Genomic DNA, 27,551 nt, shown 5'->3' with positions numbered 1-27,551 from the left:
CATGCAGTCAGTATTCAAAGAGTCACAAACTTGGAGGAAACATAGGTCTAGATGGTGTAAAAGGATACATCAGGAGTGGGAGAATCAGCCTGAAGGTGAAAAAGTCAAAATAAAGTAATAATACAAAGATCATTAGCAGCCTGCAGGAAATCAAGGTTCTTACATCTTCCTGGGCAGGAGCTGGGCAACCCTTGACTGCATTGGATCTCTCTGCCTCAGGATGAAACAGGATAAATATTGTGTCAAAACCAGCAGAATAAGTCACATGGAGCAATAGGCATTTCAAGTCACTCCCAACCAATATTTTGGGGAAGAAACACCAAATTTCACCTGTCTCCTCCCCACCTGCCTGTGGTCACACTGTTCCAGCTCCTAACATGCTTCAAACACACAGTCAAAAATCTTATTTAAAAGCTTTTTGAAATGATTATTTATTAATTCTGCTTTCACAGATGTGTAGCACAACCACCAAAATCACAGATGTTTCTGCAGCTCCAGGTATGCCACCTTTTCCTAGCTGCAGGACACCCATACCCTCACCACCTTCTATTTACAAGGGAAGGGTGCAGAATACATACATACATACATACATACATACATACATACATACGTATGTATGTATGTTTGTATGTTTGTATGTATATGTTTGTTTGTATGTATGCATGTGTATGTGTATATATATGTACAAAGGAAAAAGCAGATAAAAGCCCCAGCCAATACCATTTCCTGAAGCCAGATGCAGATGTGAGTGTGTAGTTCACAAGGCAAGGGGTTGTCCAAGGACAGTGTCACTTTTGGTCTTCTCCTGGGAGCTTCTGAGCAACCATGGCTGGGGAAATAGTTTATGCTGATTTAAGGCACCTTGGGGATGGTTCTTCTATTCAGAAGCATCACAGTAAGTCCTATTTTTGGGGGGAATGCTTGTTTAAAATTTTGGGAAGATTTCTGGATTTGTTTACTTTTAGGTTTGCTTGCTTCTTCATCTCCATGTTGAGGTTTCCAAGATCATGGAGAACATTGTTGTGGGTTAAATATCTTCTAAGGTAGGATCCTGGCTTGAAAAGAGGGGGAAAGAAAGGAAAGGATGAGAGCATGTGACAGATATATGGAAGCCATGTTCAAAGACTCTTCACCTGGGGGCCAAAATAGGTGCCAAGAAACCCAACAAGAGCCAGAACACCTGGATGGGAAGGAAAGCTGCTGAGATCCTCTCTGGAATCCTGATGGACATGAGAGCTGGAGTGACATTTGTCTCACCAACTTCCAGCTCTACCAGGAGCTCTAAATTAAGCCAATTTCAGATGGTCTCACATCCCCCAGGCTCCATCACTGGGTGCCCAAGGTTGCTCCTGAGGCTCCTGAAGCCCCTCCTCCACCTGAAAAACTGCTCAATCTAGACCACACCAGTGGTGATTTATTTTTTTGGAGGAAGAAAAGAAGCTGTAAACTTCTGCTTAAACTCACCAGCTTGACAGAGGGGCTTTTTTTAAAAATTATTATTTTCCCCTCCAAACCCCCAGTTTTTTCATCTTTCATTTTATAAAACAAATGTGTCTCTTTCAGCACCTGCCTTGTGTCCATGGTGGCACAGGCTCCTTCTCATAGCCGGGGGGCTGGGGCAACTGATCCTGCTGGTCCTGGTGGTGGTGCTGAGTGTGTGGGGTGAGTAACCAGCTCTTATCTACATCCCACACTCCAGTGAGCAACCAGGGAGGGGAAACTGGGGTTTATTTCAGCATTTCAGTCTTTGGAAGGGCAAGGTTGTCCTGCAGAGATGTAACATCACCCATCAAGAATAAACCCATTATGAGTAAACCTGGATTATACCCATAGCTATCAAACAAGGGTGATGAAAACAAACCATGTTTCTCAGGCTGACTTAAGAAACTGTATGAGAAAATGAAACCAAATTTTGTGGGGTTTGTTGTTTTATCTCCAAATGGCTGCAGCTTCTTACCCCAGATTACTGTTGCAAGTTTTTCAGGGCTCCCCACAGCTAGTGGTGACAAGCATTCCGCAGCTAGGCAGTGGGATCCACGGAAGGAACCAGGTGGAGCAGTGCATGTTTCCATCCCTGGTGCAGTATTTCTGCAAGCCCCAAGGAGACAGCCCCACAGGTAACCCCCCTTCCCACCCAACTCTGCTGGGAGATGCTCAGGTGAGACCTTTGTGGGGGTCTTCTACTGCAAGGAGAGAGACCCTTAGACCCTTGGAGTTGCGAGACCACAAGGGTTATTTGACAAAAAGGAGTCTTTCAGGAAGAATCCTCTTTTCCATGCAATTTTTGCTGATTCCTTCTCCATGGATGAGCAGCAACAGCCCTAGGGAGGAAGTTCCTTGCCATTCTTCCTCCACCTCCACCAGCCAATAATGTCCTTGCGGTCACCCAGCCTCAGTAACCTTCCTTCTCTCCAATGGCTGGCAAAACCACATAGATGTGAAAAACTCAGCAATGGGGAAAGAGCTGGGGTGTGGGATTGGGAATCCCTCAGTACCTTCAGCTGGTGGCTGGGGAATAACCTGACGACCCTTCAGAGTGTCTCATGGCTTTTTCTTGTCTTCAGCCTATGCTGGCTGCAAGCTGTGTCCCCAGAACTGGCAGCTCCATGGGGAAAGATGCTACTGGCTTTCTGAGGAATTGGGAAACTGGACTCAAGGTATGAGAAGCTGTGAGAACCAGGACTCCCAGCTGGTGGTGCTCCAGGACAAGAAAGAAAAGGTAAATAGGGAGAAGAAAACTTAAAAAGGACACAAAAGTCCTGATTTTTAGGTAGTCAGTGAAGAAAATATGCCTATCAACAGGAGGGTTTGGGGAAGCATTCAAAGTATAAGGGAAATTCACGTCTCAGTGGATTTAGGAGTCAGATTTACTTTGTGACTTTTATTGCCATGAAGCCCTCCAGAGAGAGATCTTGGGAGCAACTGGTCACTTCTATTTTCCAGGAGCACATCAAGACTGTTACAGGCAAGAGCCCACCACCAGTGTGGATTGGATTAAGGTCACATCAGAAGGTGTGGAGATGGATAGATGGCACACCTTTCAACCCCAAAATGTGAGCGTATCCACAGTCTGTTGGTATAAATAGCAGCTTTGCTCCATTTCAGACCCAGTTCACGTCCTGACAAGTCTCTCCAAAATGTTGGAGTTTATGCAAGTGTCTCATATTCCCTCCAGCAAAGCTCTGTAGAACAAAGGCTGGGGAACTGTACCAGAGCAGAGTAACCCCACACCTCCCACCAGACCCATGCAATAACATGACTTTTTATGCTCCACATGTGCTCCTTGCAGATCTTACTGCAGGTACAGCAACTCTCCTCTAATCTGATTACCCTCCAGCAAGAAATAATGCATGCATGGTGAGACAATGGGGGCAGAAAAGGGCAGAACAACCCAAACCCATCTCTCTTTTTCTGCAAGATTTGGAGAGTTTCCTCCTTTTCAACAATACAATTTTTGTTTTACAGGCTTGGCACCTCTTTGCACAAGATGGATGAAGGGTGTGGGACACTGAGAGCCAAAGACTTTGAAGTCAATAGATGTGATGCTGAACACAAGTGGGTTTGCAAAAAAAAGCCTTTCCTGCTCTGCTCTGTGACAGCAGAAGATGGAGAATAAGTGATGCCTCCTTCTGCCTCCTCCCAAAATGCCCAAGACACTTGCTCCCAATATTTGGGTAAAATAGCCCCATCCTCACAGTTACAGCTTTGCAGGAGATTTCAGGGTTTGCAAATCCTCTTACCGTGAAAATCAAGACCAGTTTTGGGGGCACAGATGAACCACTGGGCTGGAGAATCAGACCTCGGGCACAGTGTTGATAGAGCTGTGGCATCAATAAAAGCTTATCAAATTTATTTGCTTCAATGTATTGAAATAACACATGCAAGAGCACAGGTGGCATATCATGCAAAGTTCTATATAAATATTGCAGATTTCAACTCAAAAAAAAAAAGGGAAGGGGAGGGGAAGGGGAAGGGGAAGGGGAAGGGGAAGGGGAAGGGGAAGGGGAAGGGGAAGGGGAAGGGGAAGGGGAAGGGGAAGGGGAAGGGGAAGGGGAAGGGGAAGGGGAAGGGGAAGGGAAGGGAAGGGAAGGGAAGGGAAGGGAAGGGAAGGGAAGGGAAGGGAAGGGAAGGGAAGGGAAGGGAAGGGAAGGGAAGGGAAGGGAAGGGAAGGGAAGGGAAGGGAAGGGAAGGGAAGGGAAGGGAAGGGAAGGGAAGGGAAGGGAAGGGAAGGGAAGGGAAGGGAAGGGAAGGGAAGGGAAGGGAAGGGAAGGGAAGGGAAGGGAAGGGAAGGGAAGGGAAGGGAAGGGAAGGGTCAGCCTGGAGTTGAATCTGGCAACACTTCTGCACATGAAGGGGAACAAAAGAGAATTAGATGTGTAGTTGTAGCAAATAGAAAAAGGAATAAAAGGACAACTAGGGATAATGCAAACTGTTCCTGGATGGCATAGAGGTGCCAATAACAAAGAACATGGAAATGTCTGAGATACTCAACCCCTTCTTTGCCTCCATGTTTTCTAGTAAAACTGCCCTTGAGGAATCCCAAGCCCCAGAAAACTGGAAAGTTTGGAACATGCATGGCCCTCAATGAAAGGAAAAACAGATGAAAGAGAGTTTAAACAAACTGTACATATATAAGCTCATGGAGCATAAGAGGTTGGACCCACAAGTGCTGAGGAAGCTGCATGATGCCACTACAAGTCCACTCTTTATTACCTCCAAAATGTCATGGCAACTGGGGAAGATTCATGAAGATTGGAGGGAAAAAAAGGTTACTTCCATATTCAAAAATGGTAGTATGAAACATCAAGGGTATTACAGGCAGACCAGCTTCACCATAATCTCTGGGAAGATAAAGGAACAACTAATCCTAGAAACCCTTTTTCCAAATGGGTTAAGCACAACATGGTAGTCAGGAATAGTCAACATGGATTTACAAAGAGGAACCATGCTGACTAATCTGATAACTTTCCACAATGTGGATGATGTAACTGTTTTGTTGGATGATGGGTGAACAGTGGAAGTTGGTTACCTCAACTTCAGTAAGACTTGTGACACTGGCTCCTCTAACAGACTCACAGAACAACTGGCAAAATACAGGTTAAATAAGCATATAATGAAGTGGATTAAGACAGCCCACCTGCCAGGCCTAGAGTTTTGTGATCACTGGTTTAGAGGCAAATCATTTGTGGTGTATCCAAGGGGGTCAGTGTTGGGACCAGCACTGTTAAACATCTTCACCAATAACCATGAGTACATCTTTCAACAAGTACACAGTACACAACTAAGGACTGGCTGATCTATAAGGTGATTGTAGATCAGAGATAAGGTAAGATTCAGAGGGTCTTGGACTGACAGAAAAAGGATATCTGAGAGAAATCTCTTTAAGATCAACAAGGATGAACACAGAGGTCTACATCTGGGGAGGAATAACACATAGTACTGTTACATGCTGTGGCCTGTCTGACTAAAGAACAGCCCTGCAGAAAAAGATTTGAGGGTTTTGGTGAACAACAAGATGACCATGAGACAGTGGTGCAAGCTGATGGCAAAGGCAGCCAACAGCCTCCTAGGCCACAGTAGGAAGGTAATTGAAAACAATGTGGAGGGACATGGTCTTTTGTTTTTACTCAGCACTAAAGCCACACATGGAGCACTGTGTCCAGCTATGAGCCCCCCAACACAAGAACAAGATGGACTTACTGGACAGTGAAGGACTACAAAGATGACTAGGGGCCTGGAACATCTTCCATATGAGGAAAGCCTGAAAGAGGTGAGACTGCTCAGCCTGGAGAAGAGAGGCCTGGGGTGCCTTACCCACATGTTTAAATACCTGAGGGGTTGGATTGAAGGGTACAATGCCAGGGTGTTTTCAGTGGTGCTCAGAGACAAGAGGTAATGAGCACAAACTGAAAACCATGGAATTCCATCTAAACACAAGAAAACACTGTTCTATTGTGGGTCTGGTCAAACGCTGTGGGAACTCAAAATGTCTTTCAGAAATTTTTAGAGGTTCCAGGCCTTGGTCAGAAGCATTCTAGACCCTGGCAGGCAGCTGGAAACAGCTGTGATTTTGAGTTTGAGCCATGGAATGAATTACCATCTTTGGAGGTGGAACAAGCAATCACAAAAGGTTAGATAGTATAGTAAAAGTAGTTACAAAGTAGAGGGGAAATTTTTTTAGTATTGTACAGGGGGGTTCTAATACATGTACAGGGGGGTTTTCACTTTGTACATGGGGGTCAGAAGTTCTAAGATGGAGGAAAGTGGGCTGATCCTGTTCTTCCTCCTTCTTTTTCCTTACCTCCATGTTCTTGGTGATGTTGGCACTCACAGATTGGTTTAGAATAAAAAAAATACTTGGTAACGTAGGTAGTAGGTATTGGGGAATAATTGTAAACATGTTATACGTAATATATCTTATAAAAGATAGCAGCAGCCCTGGGCGAGGAGAGAGACGAAGAAGACAGCAGCTAGAGAGGATGTCAGGGTGTGTGTGTGCCTCTACCCAGGCCGCTGATCAAATAGCCGCAGTCCAAGAACATAATCTGTTAGATAACTAGCAATAAACTGCCTTGAGACCGAACAGCTAAGCCTGCGGAGTTTTTCTTTGGAAGCACGGGCTGGAGGAGGAATTTCACCACCACATGAGACCCCAGAGCAAGGCTGGGGTTCTCACAAAACGCATTGCCCAGAAAGGTTATAAGACATTCAATGAGCAACTGGGAATGATCTTGAGCAACAAGTTCTAGCTGACCCTGTGTGAGCAAGGGGGTTAGTTTCATTAAATGTTTTCCAATAGAAACAATTCTGAGATTGGGTGGTTGTCTATGACTATCTAATATAAGAATATAGGGAAGATTAAGCCAGGCTTTTTTTCAGAGATACTTAGTGGAAGGGCAATAATAAATGGTGTAACTTTTAATTAGATAGAGGGAAAAGTTTTTTTTACTATGGTAGTGGTCAGCCCAGAGTGGCTATGGATTCTCTGTCCTTGGAAATATTCAAAACTCTACCATATGAGGCTTCAAGTAGTTTCCTCTAATTGCACCTGCTTTAAGGGGGGTTTGGACTAAGTGGCTTATAGAGGCCCATCTCAAGCTAAAGGATTTCATGATTCTCCATAGCTGGATTTAAAGAATGTAACTCATAACATCTCAACATATTTGTGGTAGCACTTAAAATACACGATTCTTAAATATAGGGTTAGTAAAACACACATACTGAGGAATACAAGACCAGGACCTAGGCAAAGCCAAGTTAGTCTAGATAGTTATCAAGTTAGATTGGAAATACTGATCAACTGAGATATGTTCCTCTCTACACATATATCAGGTAAATAGTCAGAAGAACACTGTCCTAGAAATTTTTAGTGCTTTGAAACATTCAGATGGATCACCCCACTGGCTAAACTCAAAGGTCTACAGATGAAACCTGAGAAATCCTTTCCACTAACTTCAATGACTAAAAAAGGAATTTGATTGATCCAAGGAGAACCAGGGAGACTAATAAATACTGTCATACCACCAGGTGCCTCAGCCTACTTGTCCTGTCAGCAAGTGCAAACAGGCCCAGAGTTTTTGGAAGGAAGCAGAAGGCCTAGCTCAAAAACATGAAAAAAACTGCTCATTAAATCCTTACCAAATATTGAAATGTACAGATTGGTTTGTGTCCAAATTAAAAGGAGAAGACTAAAAAGAAAAATATTTTTAACGTATCTAGAAGTGTCTTTTGAATTTGATATTCAGGAATTTCTTTTCCTTTCCTAAATATTCCTAATTCATTAACCAGATTTCCACCAGAAATTTGTCATTGATATCTAGATACAAATGCAATAGTAAAAGTAGGCTCAAATAGACTCTGTAATAGGTTGTAAAAACTGTAATCAGATCTTCATCCTTACCACAAATGGTTACCTAATTTTGCCTTCTGTACTGAAGTGGAAGACCTCCAATAATTGTCTTTGTGCAGAACTCTATTTTTGATGTTTTTCCCTTGATAATAACTGTTAATCACTGCATATGCATCACTCTTATAATCTGAACAATTAAGATCTCCATTGAAACTGCATAAACAGAAGTGACTAAAGGAGGCACTTTAGCCAAAGAAGCCTTGCAGCAAATTCACTACCAAATAACAGTGGCAAAGGAGTTTTCCTACGAAAAGCAGCACTTTGATTTTAGTCTGCTCTCTTAATTGGTATAAACTGTGCCATAAGGTGAATATAATGCATAAGGCCAGCATGTTCCAAACATTTGTTTCAGGCAATGACCCAGGCACTTGGTAGTGACTTTGATACTTCCTCATAAAGCCAGTATTGTGAAGAAAGGAGAGAAGAAACCCATGATCTACAAAAAATATATACAGTTCTTTACTGTGTAATTAGCAGCTCTTTTTGTACAGTGGTGGACTAGGTTAACTCAAAGGACACTTTCTAAAGCAATGTGAAAAGGAAATTCAGATTTGCCTTTCAAGGCAGGTAATGTAATGAAAAATACTGTAAAGACACCAATAATGCCTGACAACAACAACAACATCCATTCATTTATCTTAGACTTTGAACTGTGCACTTCTAGCAGCTCCTCTCTTTCTTCTACAAGAATGACCATGGTACAGTACCTTCAAACTTCACTTGCCCCTACCCTTATGCAAAGAGGATAAAAATACAAGCAGTAGTGATAAAGAAGGAAAGAAATAAGGTACATCTGGAAGGAAATATGATGACATATTAATAATTTGAGTGCAGCATCTGGCTGGCCCATATCTAGCCATAGAAATTATGTGATGCTCCCATTTCTCCCTCTGGATTTGAGTTAGTTTGAGTGTAGCCCAAATCACCTGTTCTTTTACGAACATGTTACCACCTTCTTTGTCTTCATCAGGTTCTTAAGGACCAAGTTGAAGAATTGTACAAAGTAATGTTTAGTTAACCTGAGCATATATTTATAAATTGCTATTCCAAATGTATGGAAAGTATTCCTGTATTAGGCAGAACTTCATAATTGTCTGTTATGGAAAAAAAAAAAAAAACAGTAATTTTTTTTAACCTCTAGTATTTCTGTATTTGCAATTTATACATAATACTGGATTTTGTGATGTTAAATAATGCCATTATTAGTTTGTGGAATAAGCACAAGAACCTTCTGAATGAATCAGTGCAAAACTGAGTCCACAAGAAAGATGACCCTCCCTGTTCAAAGCTATTGTATACTGAAATACACTCACATTGATAAAACTGAAGTCAGTTTCATTGTTCCTTTTGTATAATCTAATCTATAATGTAGTGAAAAGTATGAAAATATAATCATTCTCGGCTGCTGTTGCTCCTTTTGGAAACCATGAACCCTAGAAAGAATAGGGAGTGGGAAGCCTTACAAAAATACAAAAATACAAAAATAAAAGACCCTCAAGAGAAGAGTGGGAACAGGCAAAGTGAAAAAAAAACAAGGCGAGTACATGAGATAAAGAAAATGGATAGAAATCTGGTGTCCCCAAAGGCCACTGGTACAAAGAATCTTGAAAATCTTTTAAGTGACTGGACCTTTCACACCATCTGTGGATGAAGGTATATAGCTAAATATAATGTCTTGTAATTAGATCTTCTACCGGCCTAGAGTGTGTGACAAACAAATTTAATTGTTAGGATAGCCCATACTTGGTACATTCTCTCAGTACTTCTATATTCTAAAGTGCACAGGAACATTCCCCTGTGCTCAAAAGGATCAAAGAGATAGTCAAAGTCCAGTCCACACAAAATTGCCACTACCACTCCAGTCCTTCCTTCTTCAGACTGATATGATAAGTACTAGTTTCAGGCAACTTACTGGAAAATAAGGAGAAACTGTCATCACTAATTCTCTATCCATACCACAACAGGCCGGAGGCAGCTTGCATTCTGGGAACAGAAAGTCTCCTGTGCTCCCTTCATAAAATGCACAGTCTTTCCCTACCGAAAGAAGAAAAATACACGATTAAAAATAGCTGTCAGGGTTGTTACATGGAATTGTCATTGCTGTGTAATGAAAACTTCATGAATTTACAAATGTGAATGAATGAGTGAATGTTCTTGACAGACTACTGCTCATCTCACACATAGTGATGCTTTCAGAAGCAGGTGGTAGTTGGAACATTAGTGGGCCTAGAAAGTGTGGTACAGGAATGGCACATGTTCCACAGGATTAAGAATTTTTGATGATGGAAATGTTTAAGACAGCAGCTACTTTTTAGTGTACTGGCATCCTCTATTGTCAGGGATCATTTCAGTTTGCATTCATGAGAGCCACAGCAAACCAAACCATATAAATGCAGCAAGCCCAAACCATTTGGTCCTGTATTTGTATATAGGAATACAATATATTTCTATAGATATACATTTGAATACAGTATATTTGTATATACAACAACACCAGGGTTTTTTAGCCTGCTTGAGTAAAAGAATAACCACGTCTACAGAAAACGGCTTATTCACTATATCCCCAGAACCTTTACTTTGCTGCAGCTGGTTACTTTGTTTTCTGAACAGGAAATGAACAGGATAGGAGATTGGGAAACCACTTGTGTTTACACTGGTTTTGAAAGATTTGGTTTAGCAGAGCAGTTATTAATTATTATTATTATAATAACAAAAATATTATTAATTATAACAGCAGTTATTTGATGCTGTTATTAACTTTCAAAGCATCACAGAGAAGTCAAAGTATGTTGGGGATGGACACAACTACAAGATTTGAAGGCACATTACTGTGGCAAGCACATTTACAGCACACTACTTATTTGGGTTGTAGAGAATGTCCAGAGTTGTGATAGAGGATGTCATGCTAGTGTGTATTTTATAAAATATGTATAAGGCATGTGTTTATACACAAATTACTAAATGTTGATCTTGATTTCTTGGTGTTTTCAGTACAATTAGAAGTTGTCTCACACAGGGAAAAGAATTTAAAATTCTTTTAATAAAGGAATAAAATTTAAAAAAATTATATGAAATGACAATATTCTAATGTTTGTTAACAGACATCATACAGTAGTGTTGGAAGATAATCACCATAATTTTCAAAATGCATTTCCTCCAGAGTACCAGCATGTAGTAAATGAACATTGTGTTAACTTGGCGAATAAATGGTACAGCATGCAAGCAGTGTCCTACAAACTGAGGGTGTAATCCATGTATTACAAGCAAAAAGGTGATGCTAGTCTCTCAGTGACAAGGCACAACACTCAGCAACTTTGGCTTTGATGAGAATATGGCATTTCCAGTACACAAACCCTAATCAAATGGGGAACCAGGAGAACTGCATGGGAGTACACCTCAAAGGATAGCACTGCAGGGGTGGATAATAAAAGTTGCACTGATTAACTGACTTGCCTTACATATATGTGTAAATTTCTGTTTTGTTCTAGGGATGCCACTGCTTTTGTCTGAATTCCAAGACTGGCAGCTGGTCACCACACTGGTAGCTGTGCAAAGCTGAGTGCAGATGATGAGGAAGCAAGCTATCCCAGTTACTTTCACAAGAGAAAACATGCCTTATGTTTTATAACATAAAACATATGTGTGACTCTGCATATGCAGATGGGAAGAAGTAAGGTACCCCAGGTTACCATGACCAGATATAATGTGACTGGGATTGTACATACTTAAATGAGGGAGATGAATTGTCCTGGGTTATCATAGTACAGTATTGTTAAGCCCTACACCACACTGCCTTTAGTTCTTTTCTTCCTTCAGAAGCCTATTAACTGTGTTCTGAGTAAAGGAGATCAGTGCTGCTCCATACAGGTGGCACAGCCAGACAGAGAAAATACTTCAATAGGCTCCCAGCCCAGAAGGCAAGCTATATTGCACACTGTCAAGTATCTGGCTTAGAAACTATAGCAGGGGTTTTGCCTTCCTGAGGTGTGACACTAATGGATATTCTGCTATAAAAGCTGCTGCTGCCTTCACTTGGACATGTTCTGTGTCTTTACAGAAACAGGACATGTTCACTTCTAATCAGAAGAAAAACAAACCCTGCAAACCATGCAAGAAGGCTGACAATTTTCAGTAGAAGTTAATAATGAGACTACCATATTTGATCATATTCCAAATTTCATCTTTTTTAGTCACATTGTTTTTCTGTCTTTCTAATGGATCCCAGCTTTACAACAACTAAGGAAAAACTTTTGTGAGCTTTTGACACTCCGAAAAAAAGGCAATACTAAATTTTGCCATATGAAGTCTGACTTCAGCCAAGGACATAAGTAGGCACTGCTTCCTCTTGTGAGGAATACATTTTGCTTTTGACAATATATTTTAAATTTAAGAAGTTGAAAGAGTACAATAAGTAAGTACAATAACAGTACAATAAGTAAGCCAAATCTCAAAGCTGCATATTTTTGCAGAGCCAAAAAACACAAATGAAAACAGAAGGATATGTCAGTACTATGCAGAATAAAGAACAGATATTCTAAAGGGCCAGAATACGCTGGTGATATTAGATCCTTTGGCATTACTTAAAAGAGTGTCATCCCTTTTAGAGTTATTACTGATCAGTCTTTTCTGTCCTGACATACAGAAAAAAATATGCTATACCAAGGGCACAAGCGAGCTTTATACACTACACCTAGTTATCTGACAGCATGATATTCACAAAGCTTGCACAAAAGTAATCATACAAGAAAATGAACACTCTTTGTACTAAGCCAGATCACCCCCCTTTTTTTGCCTTGTTTAGGCTTTTATTTAGAGATAATAATAGATTATATCAATTTAGTCTTTGCATCCTCATTCTTCAATATCACTGATGTTTTTGAACCAGGAATAATATCACAAATTACCCTTTAATATATCAGCAACTCTTCAAAGCATAAAGCAAAAAGAAAAGGAAAAGATGACTATCTGAAGCAAAATATCTTGAAAAATAAATACTAAATGTACAAGAATATTTGTTACACAGGGAACATCAAGTTCATATTTTGAATTTGCTGTAACAGAATAATAACCGATTTTAGTAAATAGTCTGCCGTTTTAGAACCTATATGAATGCTCCATAATCAGTAACTTCAACAATAGCACTCATCTGCCACCCAGTGTCCATTTGCCTTTTTCCCATCTTACAAGAATGCTCAATATGAAGCCTGAAGATGACTATCTAACAAGATGAATTTTACATTATTGTGTTGTGTTGAAGGTAACAAGAAAACTAGACTCCTAACAGAAACAAAAAAATTATGGTGAAGAAACTAAAGCATAATGATTGACCCTAACAACTTATTCAAATTATTCAAATCAGAAAATATTTTTTTTCTACTCAAGTGTGTACCCACAATATACAATAAATTATGGAGTAGAAATAAATACCAGTGGAGGAGGTCTTTAAATTTATAAGGGAGAGAAAACTAGGTGGCATGACATAAAACTAACACTAGTATCCTGATACTAATATCCTTTACAGTATCAAATCAATTAGCATATGGAAAAATACTTACTTGCCTATGGAAAAATATTTACTTGCTTATTTTCTGAAGACGCAAAATTAATTAATTTAAATTTTATTGCATAAAGTGGGAGATGAAAAACAAACTATAGCAGGGTGGATGAATGATAGAATAGATTTACTATTTACACCTGGGACAGTAATCAAAAGGTACCCTTACAGAAAGGAATGGAGGAAAGACAGCAAACAAACCAGAAGAGTGGACGAATGATAGATGAGAAAGAAGATAGATGCAGACCTACTTTCTACTTTGGTTCCTTGAGTATTTGTTCTAATATTATTATCATTATTATTAGGATACACATACATAAAAGTAGTATCAGGACAGTCATTCTCTGTGATTGATACCTGATGGATTTACAATCTATCAAGACAATGGGACAGTCAGTGGCTTCTTCTTGAGCTTCTGTTGATTTTGCAGGAATGACTTGCTCCAGAAGGACAAAACTCTGAAACCCTTATAAGACAAAGGAATTCCAAGTGAATTAAAGCTTGATTTAAGATTGAAAATATTTTACCATGTGCTTCTATAGGTATGACTGACTGTTGAAAGTCCACTGGCAATGGCAAAACAGAATGTAGACAATTTTTTTTTCTCTCCCCCATCTGCCTACAAGCAATAGATTTTGGCTCTTAAAAAACTGCCTAACTATTAAATGTGACACGACTTGTCAGAGACTTCAAAATGCAAAGTTGCTGATAGAAAAATAAAAAGCACAGTGTTAGGTTAGCCTAGTGTGTCACACTAGTTTTAGAACACAGCCTGTCCTAAGAATGGAAAAATCATGTAATTGATTTGTGGGGAGCTTGCTTATAAAGACTGACATTCAAATGGCCCAAATAAGCGCAACGTAAAGAGGGAGCAACATGTACCAGATCATATACTCTGGAAAGACAGTCAGAGAAACAGACTCACTATGTGAATACATGAATCTACTTTTTCAATTTTAATTATCAGCTATTATTCAAATATCATACTTACTTTCTGTATTTTGCTTTTTGTAGCAGGATCTAAAGCACCTTCAAACACCTTTGGGAAAATAGTAAGAAGCAAAGAAAATCATTAAACAATTAGCATTCACAGGAACACTTTAATACCTATTCAAAATAATTCTCATATTTTTTGCCGAGCCACCACTGAGCAAATAACTTAGCTAATATTATATATTACTGTGTACTTTAGGATGTGGTTTACATTTTTAAAGTTATACAGAGTTTTGGAAAAAAACAAAGCTGAAATTTCATATTCATTCATATTGGCATCAACATCAGAACAACCTGGAATTTGTAAGGAAAAAATACCAGGTTCACAGTACTGTAAATGCAATTCTTTGAACTGTAAACCAGAAGAACCACAGGTACAATTAGGAAATATATGTTTCAAAAACGTGAATTCTTGGCCAATCCTAGAAGACACATCCTGAATTAAAAGATTAAAAGCTGTAACTCTAAACACCTTAAAGGACAGTAATTTTCTTATTTAGGCAATTAAGAAAATGTAAGGAAGTTTTCCTTTATGTTTCTGTGTATTATGTAAAGCATGTATGAATATCATATAAAAACAAAATCAGTTGTCACCTGTGAAATACCTTTCAAGAAACAAATTCAAATGCATTTGTCTGCCTTTAGCTCTTGTCTATTTTACTACAATGAATTATGTCTTATTCAAATATTCTTTGCATACCTTGGAGTGAAATTCTGACCCCTTTGAAGTAAATAGGAATTTTACCACTGATTTTATTTAAGCATTAACATCAGATATTCTACTCATTTAGAGAAGATGCATTCAGCTGCATTCTTCTTGTTTTATTAATATTTGCTACTCCTTTTTTTTTGTGAATTCATCACCTTCCTGCTTCAAATGACACCAGTGTTTTCAGACAAAATTTTAGCAAGTCTTTTTTAAAGAGGGGTGACCTAAGCCATATTTTCTCCAAGAAAATGAGCTGCTTCACTGTTTGTCAATACCTAATAATGAAGGTCACAGGCACAAAAACCCCTAATGTGTAGTAAAACAAAAGATGAACTTATCTAACAAGACTTAATTCATGTGAATTACTTTCCTCTTAGCATAAGTAAATATGAGAAACTACTCTTCTGTTGCAGTAAGTTGTATTTCCCACTTCTGGTCATAACATGGCTGTGGGGTTTTATTGCATAGAGATCAAACAGTAGTGTTAGAGTTGTGTTTGCCTAGAGACAGGGAAAAGGCCTTAACGAGAATTATACTTTAGTCTGCATGTGTAGTTTTTCACTTGTGTCAAGGACAACCACGGGGGAAAGAAAAAGCAATCATGCTACTCCAAGAAAAGCCTCTTGTGAGCCAGATGTAAACAATTTTAGAGAAACACACAGGTAGTAAGAGTAATTTGAAAAACAATCAAGAAGACATTGGATCCAATAGATAAGAAATATACTGTTCCTCTAAACTTACTGCATTCCTCTTTTGCAAATGGCTTCAGCATGGGCTTGCTTGTCATAGACACAGCCACACTGTCTTACACCATTTTTAAAAAAACAATCTTCAAACACAACATACATTAACACAAGGTAAGGTACAGGTAAAACACTGAGACTCCTCTTATCATCAGTTCCAGGTGTTCAAGTGACATGTAAAAGGGCACCAAAACCACTTGTCCTTTGTTTATTTAGACCTTTCTTTACATCATGTCTTCTACACAGACAGAAATCTTAACAATGATAGCCATATTATAATTAGGGTGTCATACTGATCCCAGATCAATCATTTCTGAATCAAAATAACTTCAATTACCCTCACATAGACTGCTGCTATAACTGATATTAGGTAAAAACTGTCCATGTGGGAGATGACCTCTCATTATCATTTATGTCAAAGTTCCAGATCATAAAATTCTAAAGAAATGTGAAGTTCTGTTTGAGGAATGGGCCTAATAATGCATCTTATTATGTTGAGAAACATGTGAAACAAGAAGAACTTACCAGTTGTAAAGAGAAATAAGATTGCACCTGAATTACATCTTACACAAGGCTTGAGACATCAGTTTCTAGCCCAAGGCACACAACAAACCACAGCCACCTTTTCAAAGCACACCTTATGAGACAACAGAGGAGTAACAGGAGGAAGGCATTCATTCTGCCTTTTTGTGTTGCACAAACTGAGAAATATGTTGGGTTTTCAGCCAGAAACACACCAGGAAAAATAACCTTATGAAAGAAAAGGATACTCTCGCATGAAACTCCTTGGTCTAATCTTAGGCATGTGCAAAAGCCCAAGTCTGCAGGACCCTATCTCAGAAGGGACCCAGTGGCCCTTGGCTTTATTGCTGATAACCTCAAAAGGGTGCCAGGTTAAGAGCTATCATTGGGAGCTCTCTCATTTTGTATTTTTGGCTTTTATCATCCCATGTAACAGGGACTAAATTTCATAGGCTTAGCACTACACAGAAACATTTGATTACAAGAACATGAGTGAAAACCATATTTTTTTTTCTTCTATCTGATGACAACTGTTGTGAGCAACATACTAGTATTATCCCTTTAGCCACAGCAGTAATCCCTTTGTTAAATGAACAACACACAGCAACAGGTCTCCCACCTTCCAGTTTAACCTAAAGTTTTCCTGGCGTATTTTTCTAGCAGACTTTACACCTGCAACCCCCGAAGAAATAGTCAGTGCCTCCTGTTTGGAGGAAGAGCTAAATAGCCACTGCACGGGTAAAAAAGTAGGACTACAAGGCACATTTTTATCTTTACAGGGGTGCTATCACAAAGGTATGGTCTCATTATATACTAACTTCCAATCCCAGATGACAGCCAGGCTACTGAAACACCCTAGACAGCACCCCAGGAGCTCTTAGGACTGAAGGATCGTGTATACACAGACACATACATACACACACACACAAACAGACACGGTGTAGTTTTCCAGCGCCGTACGGCAGCCTGCAGGACGGTGAGCGGCCTCCCAGCGGCACGGCCAAGGCAGGGTCAGGGAAAGGGATAGGGACAGGTGACAGGCACAGGACAGGGGGCAGAGGCAGGGTCAGAGACAGTGGCGAGAGCACGGACAGGGGCGGCTGCTCGGCCACGGGCCCGGAGGGGCGGCCGGAGCAAAGCCGGGCCGGGGCGGGCCCGCGGGCCCGTCCCGCCACTTCCATCATCGCCGTCCCGCCGCCTCCATCATCGCCGTCCCGCCACTTCCATCATCGCCGTCCCGCCACTTCCATCATCGCCGTCCCGCCGCCTCCATCATCGCCGTCCCGCCACTTCCATCATCGCCGTCCCGCCACTTCCATCATCGCCGTCCCGCCGCTTCCATCATCGCCGTCCCGCCGCTTCCATCATCGCCGTCCCGCCGCTTCCATCATCGCCGTCCCGCCGCCTCCATCATCGCCCCGGAGGCGCGCCCGCGCCCGCCCTCGCCCCTCGCCCGGCGCCCCTCTCCCCGCCCCTCTCCCCGCCCCTCGCCCCGCCCGCCCCTCTCCCCTCTCCCCGCCCCTCTCCCCTCTCCCCGCCCCTCGCCCCTCGCCCCGCCCCTCGCCCCGCCCCTCGCCCCTCGCCCCCCGCCCCTCTCCCGCCCTCCCTCGCCCCGCCCCTCGCCCCTCTCCCCGCCCCTCGCCCCTCGCCCCGCCCCTCGCCCCTCTCCCCGCCCCTCGCCCCTCTCCCCGCCCCTCGCCCCGCCCCTCGCCCCTCGCCCCTCTCCCCGCCCCTCTCCCCGCCCCTCGCCCCTCTCCCCGCCCCTCGCCCCGCCCGCCGCGCCGAGGGCGGGCGCTCCGGCCGCGCGAGCGGCGGAAGTGTCGCTGCGCCAGTTCCGGTACCGGGTCGCGGCGCCGGGACGGCTCCGGGCATGGCGCTGTGGCTGCCGCGCTCCCGGGACGGCGGCGCCCCGCAGGAGGAGGACCAGGAGCAGGCACGGGACGCCGCCGTCCGCCAGCGCTTGCCGGAGGTGCAGGTACGCCCGCTGCCCCGCCCCGCTGCCCCGGGCCGTCGCTCCGCGTCTGGCGGCCGGGGCGCGGTGTGGGTCGGCGCGGCCCGCGGGGGCAGCGGCGGGACCGGGGCACCGTGTCGGGACGGGGCCGTGCGGGCCGAGGGCCGGCGGGGCAGGCGGGCCGCCCTGGCTGACAGCTGCCCCGCGGGCAGGCGGTGCGGGAAGCGGGGTTGGAGCGGCCCCAGCGGCCCCGTGCCCCAGCAGCAGCAGGCAGGTGGGCGGTGTGCTTCCCTGCTGGCCGGGGCGAGGCGGCGATTTATCGACGCGTTGTAAGGAATTCTATGCGGTCTCGCAAGCAGCTGCCATTACGTTACTTTTCCAACGGTGGAATTTTATTCTTGTTACTGCAGAAATAAAAATGCTGTAATTCCTAAACAAAGTTGGAACACTAAGTTTGATTTACTTGCGTTAAAGTTTCCTCCAGATAATCTTTCACCACTTGTCCTTCGTGGGCCCCTGCTAGAGGCTGTCAGCACTGCAGATTTCATAACGTGGCAGTTGAAGGCTGAGGAACTAATGCATATGGATGCATTTTTATTCACTCTTGGTGGGAAAGCCTTGGCATATTACTGAGTGTGAATTCTGAGCACACAAGTAGAAATAAAATAAATAGTGTTGTTTAAGATGTCCTTTTTCTCTCCCAGCTATGACTGGTGACATCCTCAACAGATCTGACCTAACGGAACATGTGTTTGTGCTGGGCCTTGGCCGCTTTATAACTTAAATACCACTTCCTTTGCCAGTTCAAGAGAAGATGTTGGCCACGTTTAGGTACTTATACTGAAATGCAGCAGTTACGTTACTGTTGTGATCTGACATCATAAGCCAAATACTTTCTTATCAGGAGTGTATATTCAGATTATTCTCACACTTGGCTGCTGCTAATGTTCCAGCCCTAAGATAGCCAGAGGGATTTTGGCTGTGTCAAAAGTATTTTTACAGTCTAGAAACTATTACTAATAGCAGCGCATGATCCATGATTTTGCAAATACATTTAATAAGCTTAAGGTGTCTTGAACTGGAAATCTTTTTCTGGAAGACATAACTGTACATCGCCATGCTTCATCACTTCTGCTGTTATAATGCTGCATATCTAAGGTGCCTTCCAGGTGCATTATTATTAGCTTTGGGATTTAGGCCAGTCTGCTTCTATAGAAACTGTAAATCAACAATTTTCTCTCCATAAATAGCATGTCTGATTTCCTTCACAGACATACAACCAAGGGATTGAATTAGCCTGCCAAAAAGAAAGAGAGTTTGTGAAGCACTCTGTAGAAAGCACGTGGAACCTAGCAGAAGCCCAGCAAAAATTTGGTAGTTTAGCACTGCATAATTCAGAATCCTGTGATCAGGAGTCTGCTCAAGCAAGGACTGAAGCTGCTGAGTTGAGATGGAGAGAGGAAGAGTGGAGAAGAAAAGAAGAAGCACTAAACCAGCGGGAACGACAGAATCTATGGAATACAGATCCTGTTAGTAAAGAAGTTTTTAATAAGGTACGACCTACATCACTGTGCATGGAAACAAGTGCTAGCCTCTTTTGTTCATTTTAGTTGTTACTAATCTATGAGTGTCTTCTGTGTCTTGAACAGAACAAAAACACAGTTATGTCACTCACCTCTGTGCCTGGGAAGGTCATGGAATAGACCCTTTTAGGAGCTGTGCTCAGGCACATGTAGGAAAGGGAGGGGTTCAGGACAGCCAGCACAACTGCACCAAGGGCAGGTCCTGCTAGGCCAATTCAGTGGCCTTATCAGTGACCTATGACAAGGTGATGGCATCAGTGGACAGGTTACAGATGTAATTTATCTGGACTTCTGCAAAGCCTTTGATGTGGTCTCCTATAACATACTTCTCCCTTAAACTGGAGAGAAATGAATTTGGTGAGTGGACTGTTAGGTGGATATGAAAGTAGTTGGTTGGTGTCATACAAAGGGTAGGGTCAATGGCTCAGAGTCCCAGTGGACACCAGAAGCCAGTGGTGTCCTTCAGGGATCTGTACTGGGACCACCGTTATTTAGTATCTTCATTAAGATTAAACAGGGATTGAGTGCACTGTCAGCAAGTTTGCAGATGATACCAAGCTGAGTGGTGGTTATCAGACTTAAAGGAAGCCTTCGAGGAGGACCTGGACAAGATGGAGAAGTAGGTTCATGGGGATCTCATGTGTTTTAACAAGGCCAAGTGCACGGTGCTACACCTGGGTTCTCCCATCTCAGCACAGGCTGGGGATAAACAGATCAGAGCAGCCCTGCTGAGAAGGACTTGGGGATGCTGGACCTGACCCAGCCATGGGCACTCACAGCCCAGAAAGCCACACGTGTCCTGGGCTGCATCCAAAGCAGTGTGGGCAGCAGGGCCAGGGAGGGGATTCTGCCCCTCTGCTCTCCTGAGGCACACCCCCAAAGTAATGCACCCAGTTCTGGGGTCCTCAGTTACAAGAAAGACATCTGTTGGAGCAGCTCCAGAGGAATGCTGCAGAGATGATCAGAGGGCTGGAGCACCTTTCCTATGAGGGAAGGCTGGGAAAGCTGAAGTTGTTCAACTTGAAGAAGAAAAGGCTCCAGGGAGCCCTTATTTACATTCATGTGATCTTTCAGTACTTAAAGGGGCCTTATAAGATGGAGGAAAACATTTTTTATCACAGCCTGTGATGACAGGACAAGAGGGGATGGCTTTAAAATGAAAAATGGTAGGTTTAGATAGGATGTGAGGAAGACATTTTTTTATTATTAGGGTATCAAGACACTGGAACAGGTTGCTCAAGGAAGTTGTAGATGCACAATCCCTAGAAGCAACAGAGGTCAGATTGAACTGCTCTTGGAGCAACCTAATGTTCTTGCAGGGAGGGTTGAAACTCTGGTGTTTAAATGTCCGATCCAGCCAAGAATATGAAACCTAGTTTTCCTCTAATACTGTCTACTGAAATACAAATTATTTAGCATTAACACTTTTCAATAGTAGGATCTCATCTTTGATTTCACAATTTAATTTCAACAGCTATCGTTGCCTTTTACTGAGCCAAGCCAGACACAGTCAAGTGATAAATGCAGTCAGCTTTTTATGAAGGGCCCCTTCAGGTGCACAACATACCAACATACACACTGAAAAGTGCACCAAAGGTGCACATGTGACACAGAGCAACTACAGTTTTATAAGTGTAGCAAATTAACATAATTAACAAGAATGCCCAATTAGAAACACAGATTTTGAGGTAATTCCCCATCTTGGTTAAACTCTCTTCTAAAGCCCCCATTCCTCTCTAGTTCTTTATGGGAGAAGAAGTTCTTTATGTTGTCCTTAGTCTCAGAAGAAACTAAATTAGGATTGAACTTTTGGGTGTGTGTTTTTTCTTTCTTGCTAACCGAGTAGGTATAATTCTAGCTATGAGTCTGTATAGTTATACAGTAACAGGCTACAGAGCTACAAATACACATGAAGAATAGATGAAAGGAAAAATCTGTTTGGTATCACTATCACATTTCCTAATTTCATTGATTTATCTGATCCAGGCTGCAATGTACGTGATTCTCATGACTAACAAATCACTAAGTTCCTATCTGAAAACAAGCTTTTCAGACTAACTTTGAAACTCTGTTACTAGGTAACACACTTTCTGAAAAAAAAAACAAAAACAAAACCTCTTCAAATATGATACAACTCTAAAAATAGAACATAGCCATTTAAATAGTAACGTATGTCACTAAACAGTATGTGTGGAGTTTATGTGATAGTACAATCTTTCTCTTCCTCAGAGTTTTATTAATCAAAAAAGAAAAGAAATTGAAGATGAAGCTGTGTCTGAACCGCTTATGCAAAAACATGAACAAAAGATTAGACACTTCGGTGAGTGTTTTTCCAGCATCTTGTGGTTCCTACAGAATCTGCGTTAGTTTGCTCCTTCTTGTACAGAATGAATGCTAATAAATGAAAGACCTAAATGACAGACGGTTCAGTTTTATTTTATCAGGACTCAAGGGATATTCCATGCCAGTGGGAAAAGGCAGGGACATTCCTGGACGAATAGGTCATGTATATAAAAGTGCGTGGGTCATCCATGGCTCTCTCCTTTTCTAAAGGAGATTAAATGAAATGTTTTATTAAATTATTTTCTGTCATCTGTTAATCTGTAAGAGTAATGGCTGATTAAATGGGCATGTTTGTTAACACCTACACTGAGAGTATTTATGCTCAGAATTGAGCGTTTAACACTATACTCAGTTATCCACTAGGTGTCACTTTAGCTCTGTCATAATTGTTAAACCCGATTGCGCACAAAGCTGATCTTGTAACATAATCTAAAATTTTTATGGTTCTCGGAAGTGCTTGCCACTGAGGCGGTTTCACGCTATAGTATAGCCATATTTGGAATTCTAGAACAATCAGGAATAAGACTAGGTTGGCAAAATTCAGTTGTTCCTACAAAGTTGTTTTTAATAAGTTTTTTGGCCTCTGAGGGGCTTAAAGCTATTTTAAAAAAAGGGCTTTCTGCCCTGTTAGCTTTAGCAAGCCTGTCAAGTATCAAGTGAAGGCACAACACTGTCAAGAGTATGTAAATAATAATAGGTACACGTTCTCTTAAGTGCCTTAACTGTTCAGTGTAATGATATTGGAATTAGAAAACATCTCTCCTGCTGTGCATTTCAGCAGGTAAAAAAAGAGGAGGCTATATTGTAGGCTTCCTAGCTGAAAGTTGGGCAAAATTACTCTTTATCTAAATTCAAATTAGACTGTTAAAGAAGCAACCTTATTACAGAAGGTAACTTTTTTTTATACTTCCTGAGTTCAAAGCCATGTTATTAGTTTAATTTGTGATACATAAATCCATTGTAGAAAGCCACAGTACATTAATGCTTTCTGAAGTCACTTGTTCCATGCTAGCTGCTGCAAAGAGGCAGTGTGGACTTCACTATATTTCATGAGTCCTGCTTCTGGATCCTCCTCTGTCTCCAAAGCAGTGAAGAACTTACACAGAATAACTCAAGAAATACAAGCTGTTGCTTTCTCTTTCAGCATTTGTTTGCTAGAATTAAGATTAGCTTAGGTCATTACCATTACTTTAGCCCAGTTATATGCTGATAGGTGAAGCTGCACATCTGATACCTGTTGCCAGTGATGACTGTCAGAGATACTTGAAGGACAACTTTAAGAAATGCTATGAGTATTGAGTTCTGATTTTTACATTCAGCTTGTTACCTGAAGGTAGCGACATGATACCACAATTCAAAGTTCTGATGAACTTTCCAATACCGGTATGGCTTTGGTTTTTGAGATCAAGCAGTTTATATAATTAATTTGAGTTTACTAAAAATCTAGCAAACTTTATGTTAGAAGCACTTTAATTTTTGACAGGTTCTGTTTACAGGTTCTGTTCTTTGCGTCTTTATTTGCAAACATTTTGAGGACTTGTGTTTGTTAGAATCATTTAGTATAAATCTCTGTCCATAAACTTTTTAAGATCTTTGATGTTCTATTAGATATCTACACCACTTAGTTTGCTTATGAGAACTGATTAAAAATAAATTATCAGTATTACTAGAAGTGCATGACTGTTATAATCTATTTTTAGTATCTTCAAAGTCTAACTGTGCCTTCTAGTAATGCTTTTTCAGCATTGGTTAGATGAATAAATAAAACCCCCAAATTTAGCTGCATGCTATCATTCTGAGGTTAGGAAATTGCAAAGTTATGTATATTTGGAATCAATGCAAGTAACCTTGCTGCATTGAATAGTTTTTTCTGTTTAGAATATCTTAACTGTGTTTCTCTTATTAGGCATGCTGAGCAGATGGGATGATAGTCAAAGGTTTTTGTCTGATCACCCATACCTTGTATGTGAAGAAACATCTAGGTATCTCATGTTGTGGTGTTTTCATCTAGAAGCTGAACAGGTATGAAGATGTTTAAATCTTTGGAAGCACACATTTTCCCATTTGCACAGCAGAAAGGTGACCAAGTTTATTAGCTGTTTAACTGTTCTTCCAGCCCTGTCTGCTTTATAATGCATTGTTATCTTTATGTCTAGTTATAGCTAATTATGAGTCCTCTTGCTTCTGTAAACATTGGTTCACATCTGCTTAGGAACTGGAACAAAGGAAATTCTGCTGAATTTTAGAAATATAATCTCAGGAAACTTCTTTAAATCAAAACTTAAACTTCTTTTTTTTTCTTTTTTTTTTTTTTTTTTTTTTTTTTTTTTTTCAGAAACGAGCTCTGATGGAGCAAGTAGCACACCAAGCAGTTGTAATGCAGTTTATTATAGAAATTGCCAGAAGCTGTAATGTGGATCCAAGAGGATGTTTTCGTCTCTTTTTCCAAAAAGCCAAAGTAAGTAAATTTGGGTAATAATGTGAGAAACTCTCCATATGATACAAGTGTTTTAGAGACTGTTTCTTCCTAACCATGTGAGAATAAATAATTTGTTGACTGATTTAGGTTTATGGGAAAGTGTTTTGTTAGCAATTATTTTCTAGACAAAATACTTTGTTATAATTCCAGTTCTGAAAATGAAAGGTTAGTGGATTTTTCTTGTTGTAGGTGGAAAGCAAGATGCAGTTGGGAGACAGCAGGTGTTTACAGATAAGTAATAACTAAGTAACAACAGCAAATACTGACTAGTGTGACTGTTGACTAATTACACATTTTCAAAGTGTAGTTACATATTGTCACAACTTTTCCATTTCATCTGCCCTTTACAGTGAGGCAGATATATAAAGAATCCCTTTCTCATGACTGAAATAGGGCAATCCATAGCTTTGCAGGAAAAAGGTGGGAAAACTGTAGACTCTGTTCAGTTGTTCAAGATTCTAATGGATCTTAATATTGTTGAAAGGCTTAAATTAAATTTAGTTTTACATGTTCTCAGATAAATCACCTGCTTATGTATATAAATTATACAGATTGTCTTAAAAAGAAATCTACATGAAATGTAATTTTAAATTGACTAACATTCCTGAGTTGTTCACTGTTGTTATTCCCCAAAAGGTCTAACATAATGGATTTTTTTCAGCACTGTCTAAGCTTACAATTCAAAAGTAAATATGGCTAAAGAACAAATAGTTCATTTTTCTCTTTGTAGACAGGAGAAGGCTACTTTGAGGCCTTTAAAAATGAGCTTGAGGCATTCAAGACAAGAGTGAGAGTCTGGTCACAGTCACATGGCTTTCAAACTATGTTGCTCCATGATCTCAGTGTCAGTCCTGGTGTGGGAGAGTGGACATCTTTTTTACAGGTATGTTTATTATTTCCAAAATTTATTTTAACTAAAGCAGGATTAGGTCCTGCCTAGAGAAGCTATACCTTTCTGATACATAAAGAGGATTGTTTCTTGAATTGCTAGTGCTTGGGATATATCATGCAGTGTTATTAATATAAAAGGCATTTATGGGCTTTCTTTTTACTTGCTGGAATTCACAGCATCAGTATAAGGCCAAAGTATATGTTTGTTCATTGCTTTTACATTTGCATGCCTAAAATAAACACTACATGATGAAACTGATCAGATCCTAGAATTGTATTCCCAGTCATCACCATGAGCAGTGTAAAATCATGGGGTCAAGTAAGTTACAGAATCATAGAATGGTTTGAGTTGGAGTGGACCCTAAAGATCATCTAGTTCCAAACTCCCTGCCATGGCAGGGACATCTTTCATAGACCAGACAGCCCCATCCAGACTGGCCTTGAACGCTGCCAGGGACCCCACAACTTCTCTTGGCAAGAGAAGTCAAGTCTAAGGAAAGTCTCCCTTTGTGATAAAGTTATGGCCACATTCTGGAATGAGGAAACAACTTAAAAGATTGTCAGAAATTATGTATTAGGAAAAGAGTCACAATTGAAAGTACTTACTTGAAATAATTTGATTAAAGTACCTCTCAGAGGTAGATAAAACAGCTGAATTTTATATAAATGTGCAGTTAGGTGCTAGAAATATTAAGACCAAATACAAGCTATGCTAGCAAATTTTAAAAATTCTTGACACAGTGACATAATACTGGTTAATGATGTTTTCAGACCTTACTTTCTATTGTAAATTTGTCTCCTCATAAGATGGACAATGCAAGCAGTCTTTGTTTCCTCTCACTGTGTTTCTCCCTCTATCTATACAATTGTGGAGCATTAAGCTGTCAGTGTTTCATCTGTTGCAGAACACAGGAGATCTACAAGGTTCCATAAACACAGATGTCTGCAGTTTCAACTCTGTGATACAAAGAGATGAAGAAGAATCCAAAATGATGGACACATTATAGTACTTCTAAGACTTGAGGCCAAGTACTCTTTTGTTTCCCCTTTTTTTTTTTTCCCAAAGAAACAAACATGGCTATTTTCTTGACACTTATTTTTCTGGGTACTGCACTTTATTTTTTGTGTCAGATTTTTGTTGTTTTTATTTGTTTGGTGGGGGGAAGGACTTTGAAGGGTGGGTAACTAAGGAAAAACTTGTAATATTGTTTGAAATGTGCTGCTAGGTTTATAGTTGTCCTTGAAGAGCAGGGTTCTTTTATTGCCGAATGTGAAACTGGATGTGTTTTCTGCTACTAACCTTGCCTTTCATGATTTTAGAAATTAAACATCTGCACAACTACAATGTTTACAAGAAGCAGCAGATTCTTGGTAATATCTGCTGTTGTCTTACTACAGATGTGGATATGTTTGAATATTGGAGATTGCAACTGTATTCATGCTACCTTGCTGACAGTATAAGCTCTGAAATTTGGTTATCACTAATAGCAATAAATCAGTATCTGGTAACAGTATTTCTGATCTGAATGGATTAGATTAATACACTGGCTTTCTACCTCTACGAAGGGGATTTAAATGTTATATTGTACTTTCATTAAACATAACTTGGTTTAATCCTAAAACATAAGCAACACTTGTCTGCGAATGAGTGCTGGGTTGTATGATTTCTGGGAGTCTGATTCTCTTCTTGTTCATCAGGCTAACTTCAGATTATTTTTTTTTAAACCAAGTCTTGTTATGGTTGAAGTAATTGACGAAGTGAACTTGTACAAGGGTTAGGCTAAGACCTCTGTTTAAACAAAAAGCTTTGTTCCAGGTCACATAGGGTGAGGTGTCATGCACTGTTTGAAAGGTATTTCATATGCTATTTAACC

The 27,551-nt window shown here is 40.9% G+C and overlaps 3 protein-coding genes across 12 annotated transcripts in view; 2 read left to right on the top strand and 1 right to left on the bottom strand.

The window, feature by feature from the left end:
* Positions 1-17,899, bottom strand: part of LOC110471252 (C-type lectin domain family 2 member D) — a 36,301-nt gene extending 18,402 nt beyond the window's left edge. Inside the window, exons 1-3 of one of the 5 annotated variants that reach the window (XM_085567416.1) lie at positions 14,455-17,899; positions 13,821-13,929; positions 9,822-9,943 (exon numbers count right to left, since the gene is read on the bottom strand). The gene's annotated coding sequence lies outside the window, so the exon portion shown is untranslated. Of the gene's footprint in view, positions 1-720; positions 862-3,740; positions 3,822-9,821; positions 9,944-13,820; positions 13,930-14,454 lie in introns of those variants that run through there. The other 4 variants (XM_085567415.1, XM_085567414.1, XM_085567411.1 and 1 more) reach the window with 4 other exon arrangements.
* LOC146763879 (killer cell lectin-like receptor subfamily G member 1) lies at positions 755-6,583 on the top strand. Of its 6 annotated transcripts, none has more exons than XR_014951517.1 (7): positions 755-895; positions 1,564-1,662; positions 1,977-2,117; positions 2,565-2,719; positions 2,944-3,053; positions 3,466-3,674; positions 4,519-6,583. XR_014951517.1 is itself a non-coding variant. In XM_085567425.1 (7 exons), exons 1-6 carry the CDS (start codon positions 826-828, stop codon positions 3,324-3,326), a joined length of 612 nt encoding a protein of 203 aa, XP_085423551.1. In that variant the 5' UTR covers positions 755-825; the 3' UTR covers positions 3,327-3,357; positions 3,466-3,602. The 6 variants fall into 6 exon arrangements, 5 of the variants coding, with proteins under 5 accessions (XP_085423551.1, XP_085423549.1, XP_085423550.1 ...); XM_085567425.1 differs by lacking the exon at positions 4,519-6,583 and adding an exon at positions 3,290-3,357 and having other exon boundaries at positions 3,466-3,602; XM_085567423.1 differs by lacking the exon at positions 4,519-6,583 and having other exon boundaries at positions 3,466-3,850.
* A 316-nt stretch (positions 17,900-18,215) lies between the features above and the next one.
* On the top strand, positions 18,216-27,308 carry CDC37L1 (cell division cycle 37 like 1, HSP90 cochaperone). The gene is made up of 7 exons (XM_021531712.4): positions 18,216-18,405; positions 19,653-19,934; positions 22,194-22,284; positions 24,214-24,329; positions 24,643-24,765; positions 25,517-25,669; positions 26,583-27,308. The coding sequence occupies exons 1-7, from the start codon at positions 18,301-18,303 to the stop codon at positions 26,682-26,684; spliced, it is 972 nt and encodes a 323-aa protein (XP_021387387.1). The 5' UTR covers positions 18,216-18,300; the 3' UTR covers positions 26,685-27,308.
* The last annotated feature ends 243 nt before the right edge of the window (positions 27,309-27,551 follow it).

This window comes from Lonchura striata, chromosome Z (genome assembly GCF_050655825.1).
Source record: "Lonchura striata isolate lonStrDom1 chromosome Z, ASM5065582v1, whole genome shotgun sequence".
NCBI lineage: Eukaryota > Metazoa > Chordata > Aves > Passeriformes > Estrildidae > Lonchura > Lonchura striata.
Note: the sequence above shows the minus strand (reverse complement) of the source record. Positions and strands in the feature narration are given on the sequence as shown.

Coding starts and splice junctions, on each gene's coding strand:
- LOC146763879 (XM_085567423.1), top strand. CDS start 826: ATGGCTGGGGAAATAGTTTATGCTGATTTAAGGCACCTTGGGGATGGT. Junction 896..1,563: donor TTCTATTCAGAAGCATCACA/GTAAGTCCTATT, acceptor TGTCTCTTTCAG/CACCTGCCTTGTGTCCATGG. Junction 3,054..3,465: donor ACACCTTTCAACCCCAAAAT/GTGAGCGTATCC, acceptor TTTGTTTTACAG/GCTTGGCACCTCTTTGCACA.
- CDC37L1 (XM_021531712.4), top strand. CDS start 18,301: ATGGCGCTGTGGCTGCCGCGCTCCCGGGACGGCGGCGCCCCGCAGGAG. Junction 22,285..24,213: donor ACAAAAGATTAGACACTTCG/GTGAGTGTTTTT, acceptor TTCTCTTATTAG/GCATGCTGAGCAGATGGGAT. Junction 24,330..24,642: donor TTCATCTAGAAGCTGAACAG/GTATGAAGATGT, acceptor TTTTTTTTTCAG/AAACGAGCTCTGATGGAGCA.